The 14,566-nt window shown below is 38.1% G+C and overlaps 1 protein-coding gene across 1 annotated transcript in view; it reads right to left on the bottom strand.

The window, feature by feature from the left end:
- Positions 1-14,566, bottom strand: part of DDX10 (DEAD-box helicase 10) — a 164,227-nt gene that overhangs the window by 11,156 nt on the left and 138,505 nt on the right. Inside the window, exon 17 of the mRNA XM_083362254.1 lies at positions 850-974. Within this exon, the coding sequence (XP_083218380.1) occupies positions 850-974 (125 nt within the window). The remainder of the gene's footprint in view (positions 1-849; positions 975-14,566) is intronic.

The raw sequence follows: 14,566 nt of genomic DNA, 5'->3' as shown, positions 1-14,566 counted from the left end.
AAGGGGATGTTACCCTGCTGTGGCTATGCTTTTTCCTCCACTGCTGCTGTACAGGTGGCTCTTCACTTACCACAGTTCGTTTAGTGATTATTTGAAGTTACAACGGCACTGGGAAAAAATGACTTATGGCCATGTTCCACCCTTATAATCACTGCAGCATCCACATGGTCATGTGATCAAAACTCAAGACACTTGGCAACTGACTCATTTTTATGACAATTGCAATGTCCTGGGGTCACGCGATCCCCTTTTGTAACTTTCTGACAAGCAAAGGCAATGGGGAAACCAGATTCACTTAACAGCCGTGTTACTAACTTAACAACTGAAGTGATTCATTTAACAACTGTGGCAAGAAAGGTTGTAAAGTGAGGCAGAACTCGATTAACAACCGTCTCAACTATCTGTATGACCAGCCATGGTCTCAGTTAGCAGTAGCAGCACTACCACCCTCTTATTCACTCAGATTCTCTTGAAGTGGAGAAGAAGGCAGACAGCCAGGTGAAAAAACTTTGAAGGCCCTGAAAGTTGTTCTCCTGCATCTTTTGTGTCCAATAGTCATAATCATGGGGGAGCCAAAATACATATAGCTTATCCGCAGAATCCATCTTACCATTAACATTTGTGTTATCTGTGTATATACCTGCTAGATAATAAAGCCATAAATTTAAATTAGCAGCCAGGGCTATTCTGCATTCTCTTGTCCATAGTTGAATAGTCTAAGTTAATTGGCTGATCTAACTGCAGCAGAATGAAGGTAAGTTTGACTGATTGCTTAGAATCTGGTAAGCTAGAGAAGAAGAAGAAAAGCAAAGAAGGAAAGTAAATTAAAAGGTCAATGCAACAAAATACCTGTGGCTTTTTGGAAGAATGTCTTCTTCGTCATCTTTGTGACCATCTGGATCTGGAAGTGTACTTGGATCAAATTCGTCATCACTGTCACTATGATCCAGAAGAGCTACAGTGTCCTCTTCAATCTACATAAAGATTTGCAGAATTAGATACCTTCATGCATTATTAATATCTCTGTTAGTTTCAAGAAAAATCCATTCAATATCTTTTGAGATGTACTTAGGAAAGGATCTAATCAAGCTCTTAAGAAACTGCCCTTATATATTTTTTCCCTCTCTCTCATACCATCATAGGCCTGCATGCAAGGCTCTGCAATTCCTTCACACAGTTGCATGTTTTTCTGGGACTGTGCAATTGCTAGCCACAGCTGCTGCCTGGTTCTAGGAAAAGGTACTTTTGGTTTAAGAGTTGCAGACAGATGTCACGTGCACACAGTAGTGCATATTGATGTACCTTTCTGCTTTGAAGGCTCCCACAACATTACTGTTATAATCATACTTTATGCTTTAATGCCAGTAGAAAACGGGGGAGGGGGGAGGGGACTCCTCTTTGTACACTGGAAGCAAAAACTTGAATCACGTTTTTCTATGTTTGCCTTTAATCAGCACGCCAGCACCAGAAATATATGTAAAAAGGCAATACAAAGAGACTTCAAGAAGATTGAATACAACATGGAAACAAATAGAGAAGAGAAAAAATGATGCAAAGCGCTATGCTGAACAGGTGCAACCATATCAGACAGGTCTCAGCTGAAGAGGCAGACTAAATCTGTTGTTATACCAATCATTAGTGGAGCCCTAAAGTGCTTCCTTGATATCTGAAAATGCCCCATGAAGAATGCCTCTCCATAAACAATATGGTGAGACGTAATTTACAGAAACCATACCAAATTTGTTATTGCTTGGGTCAACAAGGACTACACTAGATATTGGAGTAAATATATACCGGTAATAATAAATACTATGTGAATATTATATGTTATATTGTATTAATATATTAAATATTATAATACAGAAACTATTTTATTACAATAAATACTTGAACATAATTGGCATTGACAAAATCACCATCACACTATTGCAAAAGGCAGCCTGACGTGAAACAGCTTACATCCTGCGATGATAGCTTTAACACCATAAGATACCATTTACCCAAGATAGGTGGATAAAAATGCTAAATCCAGTCTGAACATGTGGCTGACTGTGCAACCAAAAATAATAATAATAAAGAGTCTGGATGAAGAAAATCTGTAGGAGAAGACCAGGCTGAGCCTGAGGGCAGGGTCAAATGCATCATCAGTCTGGAGTCCCTACACCTCCAAAAGACCTAAGTCCCCCTTGAAGGCCATTCTCGCATCAACTTGCCTTGACCATTAGTAGATCAAATTCTTGTGCATGGAATAAACTCACAATGCTTTTGAACTCGATCCTGGCTTCTGGTTTCTTGCACCTAACAAGTCATTACCAAATACCTGCATATGAAAGGCCAACATCAGCTAAAGAATTGGCAACTGTGTATTCACATTTTTATGTATATTGTTATCGTTAGCTGGGGACCACAATCAGCCTTCCATAGGTTTGTCAAGGACACTTGGTGATGCTGTGATGTTACCAAGAAAAAGGAAAATTATTTTTACCTCTTTGAAAACAGTCTCAATTTGTATAATAAGGAACTGGAAGTTCAAGGAAGAAATCATAATTAGATTTATGTCCCACCTTTCTCCCTATGCTAGACCTTGAGGTGGTACCTATATACATAGTAACAACTCATAATAATAACCTAATGATGAAGTCTAGGCAAAGAGAGAGTGGCTGGCTCAATTATCCATTGAGTTTCCAAGGCTGAATATGATGTCTCATCATATCACTGCTACATTAACAATTATGTCACACTGATTCCAGAACAGCATATTCTACTATGGGAAAAATATATAACCTGAATGTTGCCATGGCAAGGTTGTCCTAGTTTAGCAACCACAACTGGGATCAAAAACTCAGTTGTTAAGCAAAGTGGTCACTAAGTGAAGCTGCAACTGTACTTTGTAGTCCTACTTCAGCTTTCTTTTGCTTTATGAACCTGCAAAGGTTGTAGATCTGGGATTGGTTATGAAGTAATTTTTTCATCACTTTTGTAACTGCAAATGATCACTAAATGAAGCAGTCACTAAATGAAATCTGTCTTATTTTTTGTAGGATCAGTTCAAATATACTACAATTCTTAGGCAAATTGGAGCAGCATCATGAAATCTTCTTATAAGATGTGACCCATAATCACCTTAAAGAAGGTCAAACCTCTTTCTTTTCATGCAGATATTAATGCTGTTTCTCCAGAGTGTACTATGGTTTACGAAATGCCAATTTTTCATCTACAAATAGATTATGGCACCAAGCTGCTGATTCATTTGTCTTTTTATTTCAGGAACACCTGACAAATACTTATACAGTGTAAAGAGTGTAACTTAATTTATGGTAGGCAAGATGAAATACATTTGGTGATTGATGACTTGTATGTAGCTTTCATAAAAATAGAAAACAAGGCTTCTTATCTCCAGGGGGATTACATTTGGAAATAATGGAAGAAAAGAGTGACCAAAGGACCAGCTGAGACTGCACCTGATGGTGCTCTGGATCCCGTGTTTACAGCTGAAATATTTTAAATTAATTTAGTGAGAATAATGATATCTGAACTAAGACATACAGTAGCTGTTTTATTGCTCAGATGCTCTCCCTGCTAATATCCATCAACAACAACTTATCTCACAGAAGGCAAAGAAGTAACTATTTGGGGGGGGGGGGAATAGAAAATAATGCAAACTAATCTGTTCCAGAATTCTGCTACTGTTCATTAGCTGTTGGGTGGGTTGTTCTTAGGGAATATAAATCAATATAGGGATCTTTAGAACCACAATGACATCATGACATGGGTCACACAACTTGCTTCCCCTGCAGATGCCACACTAGTGTTCCAACAGCATCCTTGACTTTTCCAGGCATAATTTCTTCTGTTGACCTTGTATCATATTCCAGGGGTCCCCAGCCTGTGAGCTGTGGCCCACTATTGGGCTGTGGCCTATTGGCCACTGGGCCACGTGAGTGGCTGGCTAGTGTGCACGTGTGTGTGTACACTCAACCCCTAATCACAATGCATCACTGCCAGCATTGCAAGGGTGCTAGCGTCACTGCCAGCATCACACAGGTGCTAGCGCCACAACCAGCGTCACTTGTGCAGCCCCATTCCTGTGTGCGCATGAGTGCATAAGGGCATCTCCCCCTCCCTTTCCCTCCGCATCACCAACCCAGAAAGGTTGGGGACCTCTGTCATACTCATTCTTCCCATTCTGGACAGAAGTTGCAAAAATCTCCATTTAACATTAACACTGAATAAAATGCGATGAAATAAGATTCCAACTTTTGGGGAAACTACCATATAGCTTACACTCTTCGTATCTCAAAAGTCAATTTTTCTGTACACCATTATGATTAATTAAAAATTGCTTTATCATCAGTATAATCCTTGCAATAAATTTACTATTCTACTTAAGAATGTGCCATTACTGCCACCTAACAAGCATCTCTGTTCAATGAAAACAAAACTTCTCTTCTAAAAGAGAAAAAGAGTTAAGAAAACTGTTACTCATACAGAAGATGCATTTCGTAAACCCTCAGTGTTTGTAAAGATGCCTCTCTTCCAGCACACTTTTGCTAATCAGCTTTAATATTAATTTAAACGTGTGTTTTAACATTTTTCATGGAAAAATTTATGCGGTTGTTAGGAGCTGACAGTGACTTGGTAGCACATAATCAATTAATCAATATCTTAAGATTTTTAAAATATCTGCAAGTCATACAAATCAAATAAATAATACAGCTAAAGAACAGCTGTAGCAGAGCAAAATCAAAATAAAGGTCTACCTCAAACATCTAGTTCTGTTACTAACTGGCTGGGGAATTTTGGGTGTTGAAGTCCACATATATTCAAATTGCCAATGTTGAAAAACACTGGTGTAGAGTTTCAGTAACAGATAAAATAGAGGAATTGAATGCAAGTGTCAGAGTTTAATTTTCATAATACAAAGTCAAGATTGGGAATTAATCACTACAGTGCAGTGTGTTCATTTCATCTCAGGCACACGTATAAGAAAGGTATATGTGGGTAGGTGCAGGGTTGTCATAAAATAAAATGCCAAAAATGGAACTAAATGACAGTTGGCTTTCTCAAGTGTGGGATGAAATGATTAAAAAAGTTACCAAAGTATATAAAGTCAGCAAATATTAAACAAGTACAAAACTTGTTCTTCCAGTAATGGCAAACGTTCAAAATATTTACAACAGGAGAAGCCTGGCTTGCTTCTAAAAGTTCTAGTGGGTGGAATAGTAAATATCCATTCAGAGTCCTATTTATTCTAAAATACAGTACAATATCTGAATACCTTAGAAGCAAAGGATGGATTGCTCAAATTTCATAAAATCGGGTGTCTGGTAGCACTTTTTCTAACTAGCAAATTTTATTAAAAGGCATCAGCATGAGCTGCTGCTCATTTCATGAGATGCACGAAATATTTTGATGTACAATTTAAATTGAGATATGGGAGGAGGAAATGGGTTCCATAATATGTCACGTTGGCATAAGTTCACTGATAAATGTGCCCTGTCTATATTTATCTCTTAATCTCTCTTTAAAATTTCATGAGAGTTCATTATTATGCATGGTGGTGAAAAGACTGATCCACAAAGTTCCAGATATCTTCAATGTACTTCTCTCAAGCATACACGTTTTAAAATATATACTGTATTTCAGTACATTTTGTAAACTTGGAAATTCAGGACAAAATTCAGAAGTATAAATCAGGGTTTTCAACCAGTTGTATGGGTACCACCTGTAGTACACTGGCACCTAGCAGGTGGTACGCGACCATCCTAGCAAAGTGGTAACGGGGGAGGGGAATGAGCTGAACCGGTGGCAGCACCGCACAAGCCTGAGCGAGAGATGGCTGGAGCTGCAGGGCTGTCAGGGCACAGTGGAAGCACCAGGATCAGCGCCAGACTCCAGCTGGAGCTCGGCACTGATCCTGGTCTTCTGCTGAGCCCTGAAGAAGCACCAATCAGCTGGAAAACAGCACTGATCCTGGTGCTTCTGCTGAGCCTAGAAGAAGCGCCAATCACCTGGAACGTTGCAGCATCTCCAGGTCTTGTGATTTACATTCAGATGCTTGGCAAATGATTCATATTTATGACGGTCACAGTGTCCCAGGGTCATGTGAAGTGACCAAAACCTGCTCCAACCACCCAGCAGGGGGGGGGATAAAAACCAAACACACCCCACCCCACCCCCGCTGCCAATCCTCAACAGAAATGCTCACAACAATGAAAACCTTGGACAGGAGGAAGAGCGCCACTGGGCTGGCAGGCAGGTGTGTTTCTCGGCTGTGGCTTGGGGGCCACTTTTTTCAGTGCCATTGTAACTTCGAACAGTCACTAAGCAAAGTGTTGTAAGTTGAGGACTACCTGTACTTCATCACTATTTTCCTCTTTTTTTTTTTGATAATCAAGTTTTTGACACCTTGCTAGGCGACTGGTGGTACTTGGATATTGCCATATCCTAAAAATGGCACAATGAGTGAAAAGGTTGAAAAGTCCTGGTATAAATCTTACAGAAAACTGAATTGTAAGCTAAGCATCAATTAGGTCCTTTCTGGAAGCCATTTCTTGTCAGGAATGGTTGAAGGAGCTCAACATGTTTAGATAGCAAAAGAGAACCTAAGGAGAGATGTAATACTGTACATTTCTAAAAGGCTGAGAGATACACGAAGGGTAGGTTTGTTCTCAATTGACAGTGAGAACAGACAGGACCATTTGACAGAAATTAAAAGATGGGAGAATCAAAGTGAAAGCTTCTAAAGCTTTGAGCTGTTAAAAGGTGGGCAAATATCGTTAGAGCCTCCTCACCAGAGGCTTTCAAATAGTTTTTGGGTGGCTTAATCAAATCTGAAATTGAACAGAGAAAGTGATGCCAGGTTTTTAATGTTTATGGTTTTAATAGAGGTAATATGGCACTGTGTTGTTTTATTATTCATATTGTTTTAGTTGCTGACTGGGAGCTGCCTGGAATTTCATATAATGGTCCAGTTTGGTCTAATGGCACTAGGGTAGAAAACAAGACTGAGTTCAAGTCCCGCCTTAACCATGAAAGTCAGATGGGTGATACTGGGCCAGCCTAACCCACCTCACAGGGTTGTTGTTGTGGGGAGGGGGGAAGCAGAAGAAAGATGTGTTGGAAATGTTCACCACTTTGAGTTATTTGTAAAAAATAATAAAGGAGGAATGATAGATAGATAGACAGACAGACAGACAGATAAAGCAATCAAGCAAAATAAAGCAAGCAAGCAGCTTGTTTTAAATAAAAAGTACATTAAATAAATATGAGCCCTCTAGATAACTTCCCACTTCATATATTCTATGATTCTACTGTAGTGTTTTTTTAATGTTGATTTTAAAAATAAGAGCTTCTTAAGTGCCATCTTGTGGCATCATGGACCCCAAAGCATCAGCGGGATTGAGTTGCTGAGCTCCATGTTTTAGCAAACCTCATAAAGAAACAGATCTGCACAATGATCTGCACAAAGTCTTGACTTTTTCTTACATATTAAAATGTGCTACATTTATATTTCAAAAATCTGCCTTGTTTCCCTTTCCAGATAATCATTTTGCCCAATTATTCTGATTCCTTTCTTTTCCCCAGTCGGTTTCAACCTTGCATTTGTTTGCATATGAAAGAGCAAAACCAATTTCCTTTTGTCAAGGAATATTTTACTGGGTGCCAATATTTCTGAATTGCAGACTGTACCTTTTGGAAATAAATGAGAATTGAAATGGAATAGCTTCTCTGCATTTTAAGGACAGCTAGTAAGCATAAATAAGGCTTGAATTCAGGGTTAAAAAATAATAAAGCCCTGGAACAATTTCCCTTATATTTTAGTAATTTAGTAATTCTAATAATAAAGTTGGGGCAATATTTTAAAGAAGGTATTTTCCAAACTGTGATATTATAATCTGAATTATTCAAAATGGAACACTTAAGAATAAATGTAATTACTTTTTTTACTTAATCTGTTTTAAATAATGTTTTTAAGCATTGAGGAAACCAAAAATAGTAGCAGTAAATTAAATTACTTTTATGTAGGCTGCACCAACTCTTATGCAAAAATAGTGCTAATTTAATATATGGAAAATGATTTCTCAAATATATGCATATCATCTATAGAATTTTTATTCTAGTTGTATACTGTCGAATCAATACATGCACAGAAATATATAGGACAATAATATATTCATGTATTTATTTATTTAAAAAGTTTTACAATACATTTTGACTTTAATCCCCCCCTCCCCCACCCCTATCCCTCTCCCCCACTCCCTCTCCCCCCCCCCCGACTTCCCAGAGCTAAATACAGGGCATAAAATCAAAAAACAAACATAAACACCCCTATATTATCAACAATAAACTATAAATTCTATCTCTCTCTAGCTCATATAAAATGAATACAAACAATATTAATATTACAAATAAAATAGAGAAGAAAAAGAGGAAAACAAAAAAAGATCTTTACTCAAAATAAATTTTCTTAATCCCAGTCCTTATTCATATTAATTTCAAAAAAAAGGGAAAAGAAAAAAAACTTTCACCTGCTATTTGCATTCTCCCACCTTTCTCTAATTTCCAAACAAATTCTCAGTTACGCACCAAAAGCGCTTATCTCTGTTAATCTTAATAATCTCCAACCAAACTAAACTATAATCTAAAATAGTTCTTGCGTGTATCACGCCAAATGTCTCACAGTTCCAAATCATCCTTAAGTTCAAATAAAAGTTCAAATAAAAAGAGTATATATATATAAAAAAATTTTAAGCATTCTCTAAGACAACTTGTTATTAATTAGGTGCTTACATACCCACTCTTAGTTCAACACATACTTTAAGTCCGTAACCCTAATATACTTTTCTAGCAAGCAAATAACATCAATCTTAAATTGTATAAAATATTTTTAAAAAAAAGGAAAAAAAAACTTTCTTTCTCCTCTATAATAATTTTACTCCATTGACATTCTAATTTAAAAATTTAATCAGCAATCTTAACGCCCCAAAACTTTTGGAGCACCTCTGTCATGACCCCCAAAACTTCTTTAGACCGCTCTCCTCCTACATCTTCATTGTAAGCACACTTTGAAGATTCCATAACTTTCCGCTGGTCTTGCTCTTGCTCTCGTCTCGCTCTTCTTAGGGCGGCACGCGTCATCTTCTGGCCTCCTGCAGCAACCGATGAGACTGTAGCTTGATCCCCTCCACCACCATTGTCCTCTGTCTGTCTGTCTGCAACATCTTGAAACTTTCCCACACCGTGTCCTTTTGCAACTTCCAAAAATGATAGGGGGGTTGCTTTTAACACATTACTATAAAAATCACGTGCCTAAGCCACAGTAACCAAACGATGTCTTTTACCTTCGTGCGTTGTCACCAACCCAACTGGAATCTCCCATCTGAACTTAATATCACATTTCTTAAGTTCCTGTACTAGAAATGCGAAATCTTTCCTTCTCCTTAGGATCTTCGGAGGAATCTCTTTTAAAACCAAAACTTCTTGCTCAGCCACTACCAAATTAGTATCATAAGCAGCTTGAATGACTTCATCTCTAATTACTCTCTTTGTAAAATAGACCACCACATCTCTGGGTAACTTCCTCTGTCTTGCAATCCATGAATTTACACGAAAAACTTTGTCCATATTTCCCTCAATTTCAGATGCTGACTGGCCCAGTACCCCTTCCAGAGCCTCAGAAATCAGCTGCTTTAAATCTTCTTTACCATTCTCCTTTAAACCCCTAATTCTAATAGCATTCTGCATCTGATTATACTGAACAAGGCTCAATTCTTCATCCATTTTATCCCTTATATTTTCATTTTCTAATACCTTTGCTTCTAATATAGAGTTCTTTTGACTGAGATCCTCCACTTTTATATTCAGCTGTAGCACACATTCAGCTACGGATACAACCTTAGACAAGATGTCCACCCTCATTGCTCTCAGCTTCTCTTCCATCTTCTTCTCCAATTTCTCCATTTTCTCCTCCATTTTCTCCTCCAATTTCTCCTCCAGCTTTTTCAACTTTTCATCCATCATATCAGACATCAGTTGTGCGTGCTTTCCAAGAGCGTCTTGTAAATCCTTAAGCGTCAATACCGGAGGAGATGCAGGAGGAAGCAAAGCTTGCAGTGAGGTCTCTTGCACCAGGGAAGACCCCGCATTCCGAAGAGCTTTAGAAGTTTTAGCCGCCATCTTCCCCCACTTTCACTTATTACGCACTTTCACTTTAAAGCTATAAAATCCATTGAGCTAGAGAGTAAAAATAAAGAGTCCACTTCACCTTGACCTCCTGTACCGCTCTGCCTGCATCTTGATAATCAAAAGTATTTCCTTTTGGCAGGGGTGGTTGCTAACGCCTGGCTCTGCTCCAAGAATCCCAGAGCAGAGGCGCTGCGCAGCTCGGAGCAACCCAGGCTTCGGGGGGGCTCATCCTTCAGCCGCCCAAGCTCTCAGCTCAGGCGGCCCCAGAGAGCTCAACCCCTACCTGGGGCCTCACCCCCTCCTCTTCTCCCGAGGAGGGGGCTTCAAATCCATCTAAACAGCTGATAGACGCTGTTTACGATGGAAAAACACAGCTGCGGAGCGGGCAGCCCGAAAACGGCTGTCTTTCGACGTCGCGTCGCCACCGGAAGTCAATATATTCATGTATTTATGTATTCTGTGATTCCATGACTAAAAAGCAAAAAACACCAGCACTGCCATAACACCGAAGATATATAGACTAAAAGCAAATATGCAAAAAATAAATATTCAGGGGCAACATAATTCAATTAGCCCTTTTCTAAGAAAAATTAAGTTAATTTCTAATTAAAGCTTAATTTAAAATTAAGTTAATTTTTCTAACATATAATAAAGAGGGGATGGTCTGAATTTTCAGAAGTGGGCTGTTCCAAAGCATTTTGACTATGTGGTACCTGCAGATGGTATGTCCTCAATAGTGGGACTCTGCAAGATCTTCCTGGATGGATGGAAGGAATCCTAGAGAGAGCCACTCTGAGACTAGGAATTTTAAAAGGAAACATCAAATCCATTGACTTTGATAAATGTACTTAAAAGATTCATATACATCTATAGTGTATACAATTTATAGAATGTAGTAGAGCAGGATAATTTTTATATTAGCACTAACTAGATTTCATTTAATCACATACGAACAGGTAATCAAAGCATTTTTGTCAGAACTTTTGGGTTATCATTAATTTGCGACCAAAGTCACTCCTATTGTCTTTGAATTAAGGCTCCTGGCAATATATACAAACTTCTATATTACAAATCCTATATAATTAGCATAAAAAAGTAGTACTGAAATGGGGAATTCTGGGAGTTGAAGTCCACAAGTCTTGAAGTTGCCAAGGTTGGGCACCCATGCATTAAATGATTCTTCAAAGTTTCAGCAGCATTGAAAGAAGTGACTTATGACCATTTTTTACACTTACGACCGTTGCAGCATCCCCATGATCATGTGATCAAAATTCAAATGCTTGGCAATTTATGATGACTGCAGTGCCCTAGGGGTCATGTGATCACCTTTTGTGACCTGCTGACAAGCAAAGTCAATGGGGAAGCCAGATTTATTCACAACCATGTTACTACCTTAACTGCAGTGATTCACTTAACAACTGTGGCAAGAAAAGTTGTAAAATGGGGGGAAACTCTCTTTTAACAACTATCTTGCTTACCAATGGAAATTTTGGGCTCAATTGTGGTCATAAGCCGAGGACCATCTGTACTAGTTCAGTGTTAAGTATTATCCTACTTTATTGCCTGGAACTTTTGAGCCTCAATACTCCATGTCGAGCTATGGTGGACATGCTCAAGAGTAGAAAACAAACAAGGTTTCTTTTCAATGTAACTCTCTTAATGTAAAGTACCTAAAGCAGTGTTTTTCAAACTTAGCAACTATAAAATGTGAAGACTTCAACTTCCAGAATCCTCAGGCCAAGTTTGAAAAAAGTCTAAAGTCACTCCTATTGTCCTTGAACTAATGCTCCTGGCAATATGCACAAACTTCTATACTACAAATCCTATATAATTGGCATAAAAATGGAGTACTGAAATGGTTCAATCAATGGATCTTCTATGAAGATCACTAAACAAATAGTCTACCAAATCTCTCCGAGATAAAACCAGGGAGGAAAAAAGTTTGCAGAGATAATTGTGGTTTGAAATGTTAACACTTTTGGTTTACACAGTTAGACTTTATAACATAACAACGGAGGGAAAAGGTCCCTGTAGAGTTATGTCAAATATAACTTCTGGGAAAGCAGCCAAGCATATCCCTGAGCAAAATAATCTTGTTGCAACTTACAATTTTATTTAATTGCATTGTAATGCTGGATGCAACACTCAGATGGTAGGCCTTTTCGACACTTTAAGCATCGAACCAACCATTTATTGCAAATTTCAAATGGAACAATTGTTCCAATGTCAAATAATTATTCAGCATGAAAGCAAAGCCCTTAGGGTGATATACAGTCTAATCTGCAAAATATTAAATCTACGGCAAGCTATGTATATTTGAGAATTAGTTTTCAGTTTCTGCAAAGATTAAACAAATCCAACTACAATTTAAGGACTGGATTTGCTTTATCAAGAAAAATGTAACTTAGAAAAATCATTTCAAGCCCAGGGATCAAATCTGGAGAGCAATAGGCAACCATTTTTTAAAAATAGTATTCCTCAGAGGATATTAGGAGATGGTTAACAGACCACCATCTTGAATTTCCACAAGGAAACATCATAAACTAAATGTTGTAAATGAATGAATAAGTGGAATGGAGGCTCTCCTACTGGTATATCTGCCCCAAATTATTTTTGTATTAAATTAAGCACTATATGAAAAGTGTGCATAAACTTTCAGTTAATCCTAATTGACAATCTGCAAGCCCCCTGAATTGTGCTTCATGACTTGAAAACTTTAGGTTAAGATTCATTCATGATAAATTCATACTATTTTCTGGGCAGAAAGCTCCCAAGATATCCAGGAACAAGTATTTTTGCTGAACAGAAAACGGAATAAAGCAATAAAGTCACTCCCTTTTCTCTATAAACCCCTGGTACAGGTCCTGCATTTTATATCTCATAACAGCTCTACTGAGCACTGTGTTTTCTCAGTTTAACGATGGTGAACAAAATCTGGGCCTTGGGGCCAAATGAGGCAACTCAAGTATATTCAGGCCTTGACAAGAGCCATTTTTCATTCTTTAGGCAGTCTGCTGGGCTGAGAAAAGAAGGTGGGCAAAGAAAGGCAATGAAGCAGGAGAAAGACAGAAACAAAAGGGAAAATAAGAATTAGTAGTGGTTTCACACTCCCCTACTTCTGTTTTTTACTGTAGGGAACTATATATCTCACATACAGTAGAAATACCTTTGCCAGTAAGAGCTAGAATCTTGGGGTTTTGTTTTAATGGAGCCAGGTGCTTATAATTATTTCCTTGCCCCTTATTTATTCATTTACTCTACTTTTTTGCCACTCAAATAAAATGCTTTATTCTGACCACTAGAGAATCTAGAATCAATCAGTACTGACTGTCATTGCTCCACTGTGCCAAGTCCCTAACAACAGTTCAACGACAAATAAAGCTAGGTTATCATAGATAGAGATTATTCAGGTTTACTGGAAGGAAAAGATGTTACTTAGAGAATCCTAGAGATTGGACGTGTGTATGTTTGTATCTAATTAAATTAAATAAGTAATTAAATAGGATAAACAGAAAACATTTCTGACCCTTCTGATCCTTTGGCTAACTATATCTAGATACAAGAAAGATATTTTTACTTGCCTGCCTACTAAAACAAGGAATTTAATAGAATAACAGTTGGAAGGGATCTGGGAGGTCTTCTAGTCTAATCCCCTGCTTAAGCAGGAGAACCTATACCAGGGGTAGGCAACCTTGGCTCTTTTATGACTCGTGGACTTCAACTCCCAGAATTCTGGGAGTTGAAGTCCACGAGTCATAAAAGAGCCAAGGTTGCCTACCCCTGACCTATACCATTTCAGGCAAGTGGCTGTCCACTCTCTTCTTAAAAGCCTCCAGCAATGGAGAATGCACAACCTCTGAAGCCAAGCCGATCCACTGGTTAATTGTTCTCATTATTAGGAAATTTCTCCTTAGTTCTAGGTTGCTCTCTCCTTGATCTAAGGAGAAATATCTGTTTGACTAAGGAATATCTATTTGATTATATAATTATACAGTATTTATTTTATTCAGCTTACGTGACCACCTGCTCACAAGCAGATGGTCCCTTCTCTGAAATTCATTCATTCATTTATTTAGCATATGCCATAATTAACATGGCCTTACAACATGTATTAATATTTCACTTAAATTAAAAACACAATAAAACATGAATGTTAAAAATATCTATATTCGGGATACCAATGTCTAGGGCACTAAACCATTGAAGTCAGATATTGGACCAGTATATGCTTCCAGTTTTCAGCGAGTCATGATATGATCCAAAGTTTGAAATGGGGGACCCCATTCTCACACTGAGGGGAGGATGTTATACCCCTGAAATATTTTGCAAACTAAGATTCTTACTCCTAGAGTCAAAGATGCTGATTTTTTAAAAAAAT

Source organism: Vipera ursinii (genome assembly GCF_947247035.1).
Source record: "Vipera ursinii genome assembly, chromosome: 4".
NCBI classification, from domain to species: Eukaryota; Metazoa; Chordata; class Lepidosauria; order Squamata; family Viperidae; genus Vipera; species Vipera ursinii.
The sequence above is the reverse complement of the archived record's forward strand: the minus strand, read 5'-3'. Positions and strand labels throughout refer to the sequence as shown.